This window comes from Chrysochloris asiatica, unplaced genomic scaffold (assembly GCF_000296735.1).
Source record: "Chrysochloris asiatica unplaced genomic scaffold, ChrAsi1.0 scaffold00329, whole genome shotgun sequence".
Classification (NCBI taxonomy): Eukaryota; Metazoa; Chordata; class Mammalia; order Afrosoricida; family Chrysochloridae; genus Chrysochloris; species Chrysochloris asiatica.
The window spans coordinates 872,677-888,612 of NW_006408847.1; the positions used below are offsets into that span (position 1 = coordinate 872,677).

At 34.1% G+C, this 15,936-nt stretch overlaps 1 protein-coding gene across 3 annotated transcripts in view; it reads right to left on the reverse strand.

Annotated features, from left to right (window-relative positions):
* FBXW7 (F-box and WD repeat domain containing 7, E3 ubiquitin protein ligase) overlaps positions 1 to 15,936 on the reverse strand; it is a 231,226-nt gene that overhangs the window by 63,286 nt on the left and 152,004 nt on the right. The window contains exon 1 of one of the 3 annotated variants that reach the window (XM_006875498.1): positions 13,286 to 13,612. The exons of the other annotated variants lie outside the window; for them this stretch is intronic. Within the exon in view, the coding sequence (XP_006875560.1) occupies positions 13,286 to 13,432 (147 nt within the window). The 5' untranslated portion in view covers positions 13,433 to 13,612. Of the gene's footprint in view, positions 1 to 13,285; positions 13,613 to 15,936 lie in introns of those variants that run through there. 3 annotated transcript variants of the gene reach the window in all.

Here is a 15,936-nt window from a genome sequence, read left to right on the forward strand (position 1 = left end):
AAACACTGCCTGATCCTGGGCCAACCTTAAAATTGTTGCCACGCTTGAGCCCATTGATGCTACCACTTTGACAATCCATCTCGCTGAGGGTCTTCCTCTTTTTCTCTGACCCTCCACCCTACCAAACATGATATCCTTCTCCAGCGACTGGTTCCTCCTGACAATATGTCTGAAGTATGAGAGATAAAGTTTGGCCATCCTGGCCTCCAAGGAGCACTCTGGCTGCACTCTTCCAACACAGATCTGTTCATTTGGCAGCCCATGGCACTTTCACTATTCTCCTTCAACACCATAACTCAAAAGCATCAATTCTATGGTCTTCTTTATTCACTGTCCAGCTTTCGCATGCATATGAGGTTACTGAAAATGTTGTATGTTGTTAAGTACTGTGGAGTCAGTTCCAACTTATAGTGACCCTGTACAGGGTTTCCAAGGCTGTGAATCTTTACAGGAGCATAACACCTCATCTTTCTCCCACGGAACCGCTAGTAGTTTAAAACTGCTGACCTTGAGGTTGGCAGCCTGACTTATAACCACTATGCAAAGCACTGGGCAAATGTGATGCAAAAGACCTCTTTAAAGTGTTAGAAAGCAAAGATGTCACTTTGAAGACTAAAATGCCCCTTAGGTATTTTCAATTTCCTCATGTACATGTGAGAGCTGGACAAATGAATAATTGATGCAATTGTATAAATATTGACCTAACAGTGTTTGTTTTATACCTCAATTTCACTGGCAAGAAATCAGCAACATCAAAATTTTTTCAAGTTACCAAAAGTATTATTATTATCATTAGCCAAAAAACTTTGGCAGCAAATATTTTCACCTCTGAACAGTAACAGGCCTAGTTCCATTTACATTAGCGTTGTTTTGCTCTGCTTTGTATTACTTCCCATGAGGACAGGATGTTATAAAACATTACACTTAATGAAAAGGGTTAAAGGGGCTATGATTACACTGGAAAAAACCATTAGTACTAATATTCTCTTCAATGATTACTACATTCACTTTGATTTTGTGACTATGAAAGTAAGCAAGGATTTTAACAACAGTCACATTTCTGAGCATTTCTAACTTTGAATGCAGACAGAATATAGCTTATCGTACTCTAGTTATTACTATCATATGGATTTCCCAATCTTCTTTACTTTTCATCTTTGAATAAACATCCTAACATTTCATTACCAAAACTGAAGTATGCCATTACATTTTCTAAATTCATATATATATTTTATGTAGATACAGCCCAAGAATTTTAATTATATACACATAATGTGAAATACAGTAACAGATCATGAGATACTAACTAACAGTAAATCAATGCCCTTCAAATCACATTGAAAATAATAAAAATAAAGAAAAATAAAATATTTTAGTGGTTCTGGCTGACCATTTATTAGCTTATAAAAAATTTTTTTATTGGCCCTCATTAATATTCTAAAAAGGGATTACAAAACTTGAACATCCTCTCAAGCTCTGAATTCAGGGCAATGACCTTAGACTTTCTCGGAATGATTTTTAATGCACTCTGTTATTAGTAAAACCTGTTCAAACACATGCCCCATCTGCCAGCACCCCATCTGCAAGAGAGTTTCTTATTCTTGTAGACAGTACAACTTCTGCCTGCTTCCTTCTCTTCTCTACATACCAGCTGTATGGTAATGAGTATGAGCAGCTGAAAAATACTGCATGATAACAAAGCTAATATGAAAACGGCAGAACAACACTTCCCTTCAATGAAGCAGTTGCAGCAGAACATGGCAGATAAGCTATTAAACAGAGGTTGGGGGCGCGGTGAAAATTTCATTTATGTCTATTTGTGTGTGGGTTCATAAGTGTATCTGCATGTGTGTTTTAAATAAGGGGGCTCCATGTAACCAAAAATTGCAAGAGCCATGAGTAGCACAGTGTACCACAGAAAGATCTACATTTCTAAATACTCTCGTTAAGATGTGTGAATCAATTCTTTAAATGTTTTAAGTCTCAAATCTTAGATAGATACCACGTGTTATTTTGATAAGTTAGTTTTCAAAGGTGTTAACAAGTATGTTCCATTTCTTAATTTTCAAATTTTGGGATCTTAGAAAGAGAAATCGTTCAGAACTTAAAATCTGTAATGCGAACTATTTACAAGACAGTTTAGCAGCTAACATAATTTGCAAATCAATAAACTCAGTGCTTTCATTTTTAATTATGCACAGCAATTTAAAATCTTCTAATTTGATGGCATTTAAAGCCAACACATTTCTTCTGAACATTCGAGAATCTCCAAACGGAATACCGAGATGGCACATGTCACTTTCTTTATTTAGGAAGACATAATGGGGTTAATTTTTACATGTATGATAGTCACACTGAATGAATCTGCATAGTGTTAAGTAGAATCAAATCACATTAATTTTTTATGTGCAGAATCTTTCCATTTAACAATCACTCTGGTAATTGTTTTTTAAGAAAACTGACTATTCAAAACTGATACTGTGCATTTCCATTCACAATTAGAACAAGCTAAAGATAAAAAAACCCAAACACTTAAAACTGCTAATCTTAAGTAAAAAACTACTATACCAGAATTTTAGTTTTAACCAACACATATAAAAAGTTTTATGTAAACTTTATTAATAGTTACTGAGTTCTTATCACACACCGTTATATTTTCTAGAGCTTATATCATTTTACTCTTACAACAACCCTGTGAAGACCGTACTATCATTGATAATGGACTCTTTACCATTTATGCTCTTATCTGTGAGATTCTGATATAAACTCCACAAGGGGACAAGGGTATATATAGATTTAGATTTTTGTTTTGTTCACTGTTTTACTCTAAATTCCCACCACAATCTTGGACACATTCCGACTGAAGTTGCTGCATTCTTTTAAAAGTACATCAGGGGATGGTGTAAAACCAATGTTCTCTCATGTAAACTATCATTCAATTCACACTAAAAACTTAAAAAAAAAAATGTCATCAGGGGAAAAAAACCTACTTTAAAATTTAAAAACTAACTTTATATTCACTTTAAATATACGATACTGAAAAAAATACTGAAGAATCTTAGAATTAGAATAAGATTGTTTAGTAATTTAAGCTTTGTTCATTTGTCATGTTAAAAAATTAAGGCTTTATAAAAAAACATTTTGAGTGATTAGTACAGAATGATTAAGACCAAAGCTATTCAGATCATAAAATTTTGTATATTTTCACCAGTTCATTTCCCTCTCATTTTTATTGTCCAACTTTAAAAATGTATGCTTTCTTTTAACTACCAATATATTCACTTCAAAAATAATTCAACACCATGAGCTTCCATAATCTAAAAGCTTTTGTATAATATGAAAGAACAGAAAGAATAGTTTCCACTTAATGAAATAGTTATTAACCCTAATTTAAAAGGTATGACACAGTTACATTTACTTAGCAAAAGGCAAACTTTTAGTAATAACATATTAAAAAAAACAAAAAACAAATTAAGACAAGACAGAAACAGTACTATACTGCCCCTGTATGTTCATACTTGTAGTAACAATGACATTTAAAAATTTTAAATAATAATGCAGAGATTCCTGTGGATTATCAAAAAGCTATTTAAACTTAAATGATTCACAAAGCAGCAGTATTAAATAATCCACATATAAACTATAATACAGGAATAACCTTTAATTTTCATGTTCAAGAACAGCAGAGGAGAAGAAATTTTAAGGTAACAGAATTACACCTAATAGAATCATACTGCTTTTTCCCTTGAACTACATTTTTCCCTATTACTACATTTATAGTATAATAAAATACCCACAAACTAATGACTAACTAGTGATGTCCTTTGTGGGCAAATATTTAACCATGTCTACGTTGGCTTCTCTACACGTATTTTTATTTAAGGAATGAAGTTCAACTAAAAGTCTTAACTTGTTGTTAAGTCCCATTCAAGTTGGTTCCGACTCATAGTAACCCTCTATAGGGTTTCCAAAGAGTGACTGGCAGATTTGAACTACCAACCTTTTGGTTAGCACTTAATTGTGAGGAAAAGTCTAAAGAATCTATACTTGAAATTCTACCATCAAATTAAAATTCAAGTTAATGGTTTATATCAAAATCTCATGTGTATAATGGACTATATATCATCAACTGATTTAGAAAAGAAAAGTGCGAATAATAAAGGAGTCATGAGTAGGTAAACTTCAGAGGGTCTCTAAAATGTATGCAAAAGGCAGGAAATTTTCTGTTCCATTCACTGATGCTTTCTGTATGCCTCAACTTGTGGCTGGCAATTAGTAAGGCTAAGCAATCCATGTTTCTGATAAGGAACAACCAGTTAAGTCTCTCAGATATCAAAATTATCTGTGACCCACCTTAGGAGAAGTCCTGCCATATTCATCTGTGTTATGCTAGCAAAACACAGGGAATATGAATAATATATATATTGTTGTTGTTAAGTACCACTGAGTGGATTCCAACTCACAGCGACCTCTCCAGGGTTTCTGATAAGTGGCTGATGAGTGTGAACCACTGATCTTGTGGTTCAAACAGCCCTTGCGGTCCAGTGCACTATCCTGCGGCACCACATCATGATTAACTAAAATCAGTTTAGTGGTATTAATTCTCTATGGAAAGACTGAGAGAAGTGGGGGGAAAAGAAAAAAAAGTGGGCAAGTTTCTCAGTATATAAGACTAACAGAATGCAGTACATTTAATCATTGAATAAAAATTATGTATAAACTCCAAATAATCATTATTATTATACGGATTTGCCCATAATTAGGTTTAATAAAATTAAGGTATTCATCTATATATATTTTCAAGCATTTAAATATGCTGTACTCAGAGACTTTATACTAAGCTCAGACAACTTTAATATTTCAAATTATATTCCATTTTTTACATGTGGTGACCGCTGTAACAGCTAAGGTCTCAAAGTTAGGGCCACGATTTTGGAGACAGATATGTGTCTAATTACAGAATTTTTTGTATCTTAGAAAGGTAAGAGTACATACACTATGCATTCAATCACAGTATGCATTGGATTTCTGGAGCAAAATATATGACATTTAGATGTTGAGGAAGTGGGATTAAGTGACGTTATGTTGTACTCTATTTTACTGCCTTTAAAAAAAAATTTAGTCTTCGCAATGTTTACTTTTCTAACTCCCCAAAGTAGACTCTAAGCTCCAAGAAGACGTGATGATTTCCTTTGATTAACTAGTTGACTGTAATGTCCACAGGTTCTATGAAAGTTCCCAAGTCTCTCTTCTTTTGTTGTTGCTAAGTACCATGGAGTCAATTCTGACTCATAAAGTAGTTGTAGCACATCTGCTCTGTGAAATGCCTTGATGTCTAAAACAAAATGCTCTGGTATGTGGTTGTGGTGGTTGTTATTAACTGCTGTCAAGTTGATTAGAAACAGTGACCTCTTACGTGCAAAATAAAACTGTTCCATATAGAGTTTTTTCCCATATAGTTTTCAAAGGCTGTGATCATTTGGACACAGACTTCCAGACCTGTCTTTCAAGGCACATTTGGGTGAGCTTGAATCCTTAAACTTCTGGCTGGCAATTGAGTGTTTAGCCAATTGTGCCACCCAGGGACCAACAGTAATTAATTCCTTTACTGATAAGATAAATAAAAGAACACTGGATGAGCTGGAAATGTCAACTTTTGCCAGTTTCAATGAAAGATATATGTATAAGGGAAAGAAGACCTTAGAAAGCTACATTTTGATGTTTGTACATTAAAAAAAATAAAACAAGTACTCTTAAAACTCTTCTCAATGCACACACCACCATCTAATGCATTCTTAAAATACTGTATATTTTTTCCTTTATTTTGGTACTTGCTGACATTTTGGAGTACTTTCAAAAACATTACTTAAATGTCTATGTTGTTGTTGTTAAGTGCTGTTGAGTAGGTTCCGATATATTGCGACTATGTATAGGGTTTCCAAAGAGTTGCTGGTGGGTTTGAACTGCCAACTTTGTGGTTAGCAGCCCAGTACTTATCCTATAGCACCAAGTAAAAACTCACTACTCTATGTATATCCTTCATTTCTCAAAATGGGAAGTACTTTTAAAATTAAGTGTTAAACTGTATCTGAGTTGTGTTAAATTTAGAAAATGAAATGTTCTAAATCACAGCTGCAGATCACTTTAAAAAACACTTAGTAAACAAAATGCCATATTCTGGTGGTATAAAACCCCCTTAAAGGATTTTCTAAGTTTAAGACACTTCAATGAAAGAAGTCAAATAAATATTCACACTACCTTCCTTCTGCACACTACCAGAAACACAAATCATTAACTGTACCTTGAGTTTGGGGAATAAAAAGTAGTCCGGAGGGGCAACAAACATCAGAATTGTAAGGTAGATGGGATAAAGTTTATCAACTAATTCTCTTAGGGCAACCCTTGCTACTCTCAAAGAATGAGCAGGTGTACTGTGATAAAGAAAACATTCCATTGTGCAATTTCTGGGCCTTTTTGGCATCAACGCAGTTTTCCATTTTTTACAACTTCTTTCTAATAAGTCCCTATAACCATCCTGTCCTTTGAGAAAATTCTATCAAGGTTATCCCTTCAGAATAAGAAAGAAAAAAAAAAAGTTGCCATCACCTTCTGAGCAGATCTCTTTGCCTTAAACTGAACAGGCCAAGCAGATCCTCTCGGAAGCCACCATTTTGACTGGACCTTGTTCAACAGATCATATTCATAAACCCAAGACCTGAACCCTATTACAACTCGCTCTATAAAATCATCTGAGCTTTGCTCTTGCTTAAAAGACAGGTGGACAAATCAGCAATTTGAGCTAGCTGATCTTTGTACAACCCTTTTGGTACCCATTGAGCCAAAAGTTTGAGAACCAAGGTGTTCACTTAAAACTGATAATGTAGAGCCCTGTAAGAGAGATCTCAACTTCAGCAGTCATCACCTCAATAATCTTCTACCAGTTTCTGGATTCAGTCACAGGTTTTTCATTCACTGAGATTGATGACTCTTGGATCTGTGAGGTCTTCTTAACGTTCCTTTAAATGGTTGATCCATCTAAAAACCGTTGTTTTATGTTGTTGTTGCCAAGTGCTGTGGAGTTGGTTTCAACTCATAGAGACCCTGTATAGGCTTCCCGGGCTTTAAATCTTGAGGAAGCGAAAAGCCTCATCCTTCTCCCACAGAACCTGTGGTTTGCAGTCCGGTGCTTATCCTATGTGGAGTGACATTCCTTTAAAGTTGTTGCAAAGCTTCAATGATTAGGAAGATTTAAAAATTTTTAAATTAGCCCTGACCTCAAAATTATTTTTTTCTTCCATGTCACAAACAGTAGCCCCCTTTTTTTTAGATACCTTAAGGAAACTGGGGAACATGGTGGTTCTATATGGAGAAAGTTAAGGCTTTCTGTACCAAGAAATATTTACAGACTGAGAAACTCTAATCAGAAACACAATCAGTTAGTTGGCAGTTCAAACACACCATCTGCTTCTGGATATGAATCAGAACCAACTAAACAGCACTCATTAACAATAACAAGAGAGGGAGGAATGCAAATTTAAATTTTGAACTAACTGATGCAACAATGGATACTCTCATTCATCTATACCAAGAAATTTGCAAGACAGCTACCTGGTCACCCAATTGGAAGAGATCCATATATGTGCCCATTCCAAAGAAAGGTGACCCAATGGAACACAAAAATTATCAAGCAACATCATTATCATATGCAAGTAAAATTTTGCTGAAGATATTTCAAAAATGGTTGCAGCAGTATATCAACAGGGATCTGTCAGAAACTGAAGATGGATTCAGATGATAACATGAAACTAGAGAAATTATTGATGACATCAGATGGATCATGGCTAATAGCAGAGAATACCAGAAAGATCTTTATTTATGCAAAGGCATCCAACTGTGTGGATCATAACAAAATTTGGGTAACATTACAAAGAATAGGTATTCTAGAACACTTAATTATGCTCATGAGGAATCTGTACATAAACCAAGAGGCAATCCTTAGAATAAAACAAGGGACACTAAATAGTTTTAAATCAGGAAAGGTGTGTGCCACAGTTACATCCTTTCACCATATTTACTCAATCTGCATTCTGAGCAAATGATCCAAGAATCTAGATTATATGAAGAAAAACATGACATCAGAATTGGAGGAAGACTCATTAATAACCTGCAATATGCAGATGACACAACTTTAATTGCTGGAAGCAAAGAGAACTTAAAATACTTACTTATGAAGATCAAAGACTATAGCCTTCAGTATGGATTGCACCTCAACATAAAGAAAACAAAAATCTTCAAAATTGGACCAATCAGTAACATTATGATAAACAAACAAAAAAAAAAGATTAAAGTTGTCAAAGACTTCATTTTGCTTGGATCCACAATCAACACTCATGCAAGTGACAGTCAAGAAATCAAACAACAAACTGCATTAGGCAAAACTGCTGGACAAGACCTCCTTAAAGTGTTCAAAAGCAAAAGATGTCAGTTTCAGGATGAAGATGTGCCTGCCCTACCGCATATTTTCAATAGCCTCAAAGCATGTGAAATTTGGACACTTAGTAAGGAAGACAATGAATAAGGAAGAATCATGGTGCTGGAGGAGTCCTGGTGTGGCTCAATGGGTTAATGTGCTGGACTGCAAAATCAGTTTGAACCAAAAGGTTGGCAGTTCAAGCTCACCAGCTGTTCTTCGGTAACTCTATATAGGATCACTATGGGTCGGAACTGACTCAACAGCATGGTGCTGGAGAAGAATGTTGTAGAACCATGGACTACCAGAAGAAAAAACAAATCTGTCTCGTTAGGATCACAACCAGAATGCTCCTTAGAAGTGAGGATGGTTAAGGTTTGTCTGTTGTACTTTGAACAGATTATCAGGAAGAACCAATCCCTAGAGAAGGGCATTTTGCTTGGTAAAATGGAGGGTCAAGTGCAAAAGAGAAAGACTGCTCAATCAGAGTGACACAGTGGTAGCAACATGGTCTGAGACATGACAATTGTGAGGATGGCTCAGGAATGGGCAGCATTGCATTTTGTTGTGCACAGGATCTCTGAGAGTTAAAACTGACTAGAAGGCATCTAACAAGGAGAGTGGGAGGTATGTGTGTGAGGGGTTCCTTTAAATTTTTTCATTCAATCTCAACTATTTAATGTTGCTTCAAATTTTTGGTTATCTTGATCTTGTTAAAAAGACTAATTGAGCAGATTGATGATTATGGTACTGCAATGTAGTTTGAGGACACTTAATTTCTTAGACTTTATTTTCAGTTGTTTAAGGGTCAAACACAGACACCGATGTTATCTCTCAGCTTATAAAAAGACAGAGGACTAACATGCATGCAGTCTGAGTACTAGTAGTTTTCGATGCGTTGAAAACCCTATGGGGTAATTCTACTCTATCATATATGGTAGAAATAGATTTGACTGTAGTGAGTTTGGTTTTTCTTTTTTATGCTTCAATGGCAGAGTTAAGTAGTTGCAGCAGAGATTCTATGGGCTGTAAAGCCTAAAATATTTGCTGGCCTCTTACAGGGGAAAAAACACACAAAACAATCCTTAATTCAAACTATTCCTTAATGATGATAGCTAGCACACAGCAATAACATTAAATGTTTCTCCAATGACACAATAAATATCCCATTTTGATTTTATTTCTACTTTATTTTAGTTTTGTTATTTTAAATATGGTATTTGAAATAGAATTTGACAGAGACTATCACTAGTTTCAACTATCAGAAATCTAACTCATATATTTCATTATTGCCTGAGCAATATTTGTTTATAAACCAAATCTGCTTATAAACCAAATACTGGGTGGGTTTGATGCAACAGAAATCCTTGTCCTAACTACGCCAACAACTTTCGTCACCATCTCTTAACTTGCTATGCTGTTAATATCTATACTACATAATCAGAACATAATTCACCCCCAAAATATATGAGGCACTGAAAAACAGTATTTTGTCTATAAACAGGGCAGCAGACCACATATCTTAAAAAGTATTATGTAAATACTAACATTTTAGAAACAGCTTTGAGAGAATATTCTAAATGCTTAAAAGTACTTGCAAAATACATGAGGTTGTTTTTTTTTTTTTTAAGTAAACTCAAGTTTTAAAAGTGTATTAACAAGCTATATGAATGGTTGAATGTGAAGCTGATGATGTGCCCTGTAAACTTTCACTCAATCCAAAATAAAAACATTTAATAAAAAAAAAAGTGTATTAACTTTCAACATACAATATTAGTTACAAAATACACCATTATTTCTCTATCAAATCACTAGAAAGAAATAAAATGCTGACAGATAAGCCATGAAACCCCACTAGATGTATCATTATTTCAGATGTTTAAAATATGTAAAAACATGCATTTCAGAATTTTAAGAATGATAATGTCTCATAATTAAACATTCCAATTTCAAAGAAAAATAAAGTGATTTTCCAACAGTTTTTTTAATTTAAATAAACTTTCTCCTAAAGAACTATCGGTTGTTTATTATAAAAAAGTGTACAAATCATATATTCCCAATTTTCCTGATGCTAAGAATTACCTGGAGTCTTGGTGTAGCACTGTAAGATAAGCAATGGAATGCTAACCACAGGCTGGTAGTTCAAACCCACCAGCTTCTCTTTGGAAACCCTACACAGGATTGCTATAAGTCAAATGGATTCTACAGCACTTTAACAACATCAAGAGGAATTACTTGTACTTAAAAAGTACAGACACCTGGGCCTTAATCCAAACTTGTTATGTAAGACTCTCCAAAAATGTACTCTCCAGAATTCTGTATTTTTAATAATTGTTCCAGGTAACATGCTTCATCTGGTATGCCTGACTAAATATTTGTAAAAAAATAAGTATGAGGATCATAATAATGAGTGACATTTCATTTAAGGGGTTTGCTATCTACTTAAGAAGTTACTATTTACTGTTGCTAATATTAGATCTAATGTATACACAGTATCTTAGATGAGACCAAAATAATCTACATAAAAAAATTAGTTACTACCAGTAGTAAAATAATACTTAACAATGAGAAAAACACATTTCCTAAAAAACTTTCAAAATATATAAATTCAAGTTATAGAGATTATTATTTCATTCTATTCTTTCATCTTGCAAACATTAACTAATTCAATATATCTACATGGGTATCATACTTTTTGAGTTTTATTTGTAAGGAAAAAAATGACTTACAAACTATAGGCAGCAATCTGCTTTGTGTGTTTTAAACTTTAATTAAATATACCTTAAGTACAAAATGCACAACAAGCTAGACCTAAGACATGATTAATTACTTTATAAAAAAATTTTGATAGAGAAAAAATAAATTTTAAGATGTTTAGCATTAACTTTACCATTGGAAAAGTTAAGTAAAGTAAGTTACAAAGAGCAGCATGCAAACCAATGACAAGTTACTAAGTTGTAAAAAGGAGGGGAGGAGACTATAAATATGCTCTACTGCTCTAGTAGTCAGAGTCAATGAGTTCTGCAATGGTTAATTATCAGCAGACAGGCAGACAAAATAGAAATGCGGTCATTTTGTTTGAACTATCTCCCAAAAAAAATTCTTGTAAGAGGTTTTTTGTTTTTTTTTTTTTGTCTTTTGATTTTAGTTCTACTCTGTATTATAATTATAAGGCTATAATTTAATATAACACAATAACCTAAAAAAGTCTAATTGAATAGTGACCCTTGGAAGCCCTCAGGGAAAGTCTTGCAGTTCTCTATTAATTTTTCTTATAGAATCATCTCCTAGGCCTTTCAAATTTAATGTTCATGTAAGAAGATAAAAAATACATAACATATGCTTTGGCATACTACAGTAATCTACTATAAATAACATTGTTTATCAGAAATATTCAACAATAAAATTTAACTTGGCTGTTAGTATCTTAATCTTTAATTTCTAAACAAAACTCCTTTCTTTCCCTCAATTTTTAAATACATTTGCATAGTACTTTTACGGAGGCACTAAAATAATAAATTGATATTACTGACTTTAAAGCTATAACTGGCATCTATGTAAATGATTAAATCCAATCAGTGACCTCATTCAGCAGAAGTTACAAAACTGACGAGAGGGGAAAGAAGACAAAATAAGAGAAACTCTTAGTGAAAACATATAGAAAAGAAGAAAAGAAATAGGAGTAGAATGGAGGTATCTGAATTCCATTTTCAATGTTTAAATTGTATTACATTTTAACCTTACTTAGATGTTTTCCAACATGGCTACACTCTTTGGGGGTAGAAGTGGGAATTACTCAAAAGGAACTAAGACAATTAGAAAGTATATTTTTACAAAGCTATTTAAGTATTAGTAAATTGAAATTTTCCTTTACTAAGGAGAAAATGTATTTTCTGTGTATTATGTGCTATTTTACTTATTTAGTAGAATGCTTCTTCCTTAGTTTGTTGGTTTTAATATTACAAAAAGGAAACAAAAACTCTAATATTAATATATACAAACATTTATTTAATCTTATATAGTTGTTTTAGGGAGGGTTGTATTAATGTGCTCAGAATCATAATCCTACATTTTATACCTAAAAATATATCACTCTAATAAAAAATTCAAAATGGCAATGCCAACTAACTAAAAATACAACAACAAAATTGCTAATATCGACGTGGTCAAAACTGGCTAAGTGGGGGAGAAATTCAGCTTGAAAATCATCCAAGAGATTGTAACTCGATTATACATTAGCACAACCCAGTTCTACAAAAAAAGCTTGTTAGTTCAAAATTATCTATATATAAATCACATCATTAACTGCCACACATTAGCATGCTGTTTTTATTTTATATAACAGCAAATAATAATGTTTCTATGATGTTAAGTTTGAATTGAAGAAGTAACAACTTAAATACACCTTAAAGGGCCAGAGAAGCCTAAGAATCTTGGGAACTCTTAATAGAGCTAAATGCTATAATTCTCATGTATAAGAAGAAAACCATCAGCCTTTATGTTTTCACACAAAGTGAAAACCATACACATTTTGGGTATTTGTCGGCATATTTGAAAACATACCTGTTTATCAAATTTAGAAAAACTTACATGATACCAATTTCATGAAAAAGACAAAAAGGTATACTGAGTAGTCTTGTGCTCCAGAACCCATATCATACTATAAAACTATCACTTAAAAGTTTTCTCTACTAAACAATGCATATAGAGTTAAGTGATAAATATCAAACGAAATTTGAAGCAGTTGTTCACTTAAGGAGGCAGGAGTACTTCATTTAAATAAACATTCATATTTTTCAAATGTGCTAGACTTACCCGTCTTCGACAGAAGGGGAGGCCTTGGGCAATGATGCTAATGCTAAATATCTTCATCACAGTTTGATGTGGTAGAGGCTCTTTTGCACTTTTAAGATCAACAGGAACCAAGCCATGGTTTAAAGTAGCTTTTCCCAGTTTTGACATTTTAAAACTTCTGTTGGTTGACGAATACTCTTTATATGTAATACAGGCACATTACTGAAAACTCTTATCAACTTCTTAAATTGTATTTTTCCTATTAAAAAATAAATAAAGGCTGAGAACCCAAGGTCTGCTGCTTTTGTCTTTCAACCTTCTCCTATGAAATGTCCTGACCTGTCTGAGGCATGGTGAAGTGCAAACTATCCTAGAATAGCCAGGAATTATAAACTACTGAAGTGAAAGCAGTCTGCTCCTGCCAGTCAAACAGCTGGTGAACCTCCCATACAGTCAGTAACGCGAACATAACCAAAGCAGGGACATGCTGGAAGGCCCTTCCCAGCTTCTCACTACTAACCAAAGGGTCCTCTAGAAAGTGAAAGCAAATTTTCTTATCTTTTTTTTTTTTTTTTTTATAAAGTTCTCTCTAATATTATTAAGTCTTCTCTATGCAAATCTCAGTATTAAAAGTTTTAGGAACGCTTTGTATTGTGATTCAAATGTAAAGACAGTGTGTATGCTCAAAACATAAATGCACACATGCATGTACATATACATACATTTGTTCTAGCATAGAGGCATTCAGAATAAACACTATTCTCAAGTGTTTGTTTTAATCCATTCTTTAATCTCATGTGCACCAAAATATTAAGTGCTCTCTAGCTCTTAATTAAGGAGCTCTAGTAGCTTAGTGGTTCTGAATCGGGCTGCTAATCTCAAGGTCAGCAGTTCAAAACTACCAGTGGTTCCACAGGAGAGAGACGAGGCTTTCTGCTCCTGTAAAGATTTGCAGCCTCGGAAACCCTAGACAGCATCGCTATGAGTCGGTTCTGACTCCATAGCACACCACCACCACCACCACCACCAGCTCTTACTTGCTTTTCAGTCTTCATGATTCTGAAAAACACATTAAGTTTGAAAGTATACCAATCATATGACTGATGTAAGATATAAAAATATAAAAGGATTTATTTATACATAAACCTGTGATGTGAAGTCATAATGAATAAAAATCTGTCACCTACTTCAAATTCTTAGTGCCTAGATTTTACCCAGACTAATATTCCTAAAACATAGAGGAAATATGATGTGTGGCCTATTCCTTAAGAACCTCCAACAGTTCCTCAATACCTAAGATAAAATTTGGAGATAAACCCCCCTCAAACTAATCTTTTCAGTATTATCTCAAATGACTTTCCTTAATTAACCACTATGTCAGTGTTTATTAATCTTCAGACGTCATTCCTTATTCAAATCCATGTAGTAGGCTACTATGAAGATAAAAGTGTGAAAATGTCAGTAGGACAGTAGGAACCATCCATCATAATACTTAGTGAACTTGTTTCTTCTCTTTCTGTTACATTTGCTCCTTCCAAAAGCCAAATCATCTCCCTTTCTCTCCTTCCAACAGCTTCTATGGTTCTTTACAGTGGAACATTAGAATGTGATATGGAAAGAATTATAAAGGAGAATGTCAGAAATAGATGGTTTGGGTTTTTGTTTGTTTTTGATTTTGGAGAGATCTGCTTTACTAAATACAAAGTGAGCTACTGCGAAGACAATCCACTCACAAGAAAAAAATCTGTCTTTCCTTCACACTCTTAAAAAGGACCATTCTTTTATATTACAAATTAAAATGCAGTTAAGAAATCAAAATCAATGGTAGAGGTGACATTTTTTGCAAGAAAGAAAACAATTGAGAATAGAACCACCACTACCAAAATCCCAACAGAGATCTAGCCCTACAAGGATAAGCGAGAAAAGAGAAACAACACCAGTGGTGTGGTGGTGATGCGTTGTGGAGCCATTTCTGACCCACAGCGACCCTGTAAAGGGTTTCTGAAGCTATCAGTCTTTACACGGGAGCAGAAAGTTTCATCTTTCTTCAGCAGAGCGGCTGGTAGATTTAAACTGCTGACCTTGTGGTTAGCAGCTCAGCTTGTAATCCACTATACTACTAGGGCTCCTTATAAGGATTTTAAGGTAGAAAACAGGTGATACGAATACAACCACATCGACAACCCCAATAAATTGCTTACCTCTTCACAAAATGAGTGTCACTATCCTCAGGTTAAGAAGCCCTGGTGGCGCAAGGGTTAAGGGCTTAGCTGCTAACTGAAAGGTGAGTGGTTAGAACCTACCAAACTGCTCTGAGTGAGAAAAGACCCAGTGATCTGTTTCTATAAAGACTTTAGCCTGGAAACACTGTGGTGGTAGTACTACTCTGTAGGTACATTGTTAAGAGTTGGAACTGACTACTGGACAACATGTAGCTGAAAAGACAACAAGCCTGGTCTCTTTTTCTTCTAATGCCCACACTGTTTCCTAACATAATATCTGTTTTTAAGTGTTGTTGAGTAGTCCCAATTCATAGAGACTTTGTATAAGGTTTCTGAGGAGTTTGAACCGCTGACCTTAAGACTCAAACCGAGTTTGTAATCCAATGCTTATCCTACATATATTTTTTCAAATAACAACTGTCTTCGGTCATATTACACTATGTCCATCTC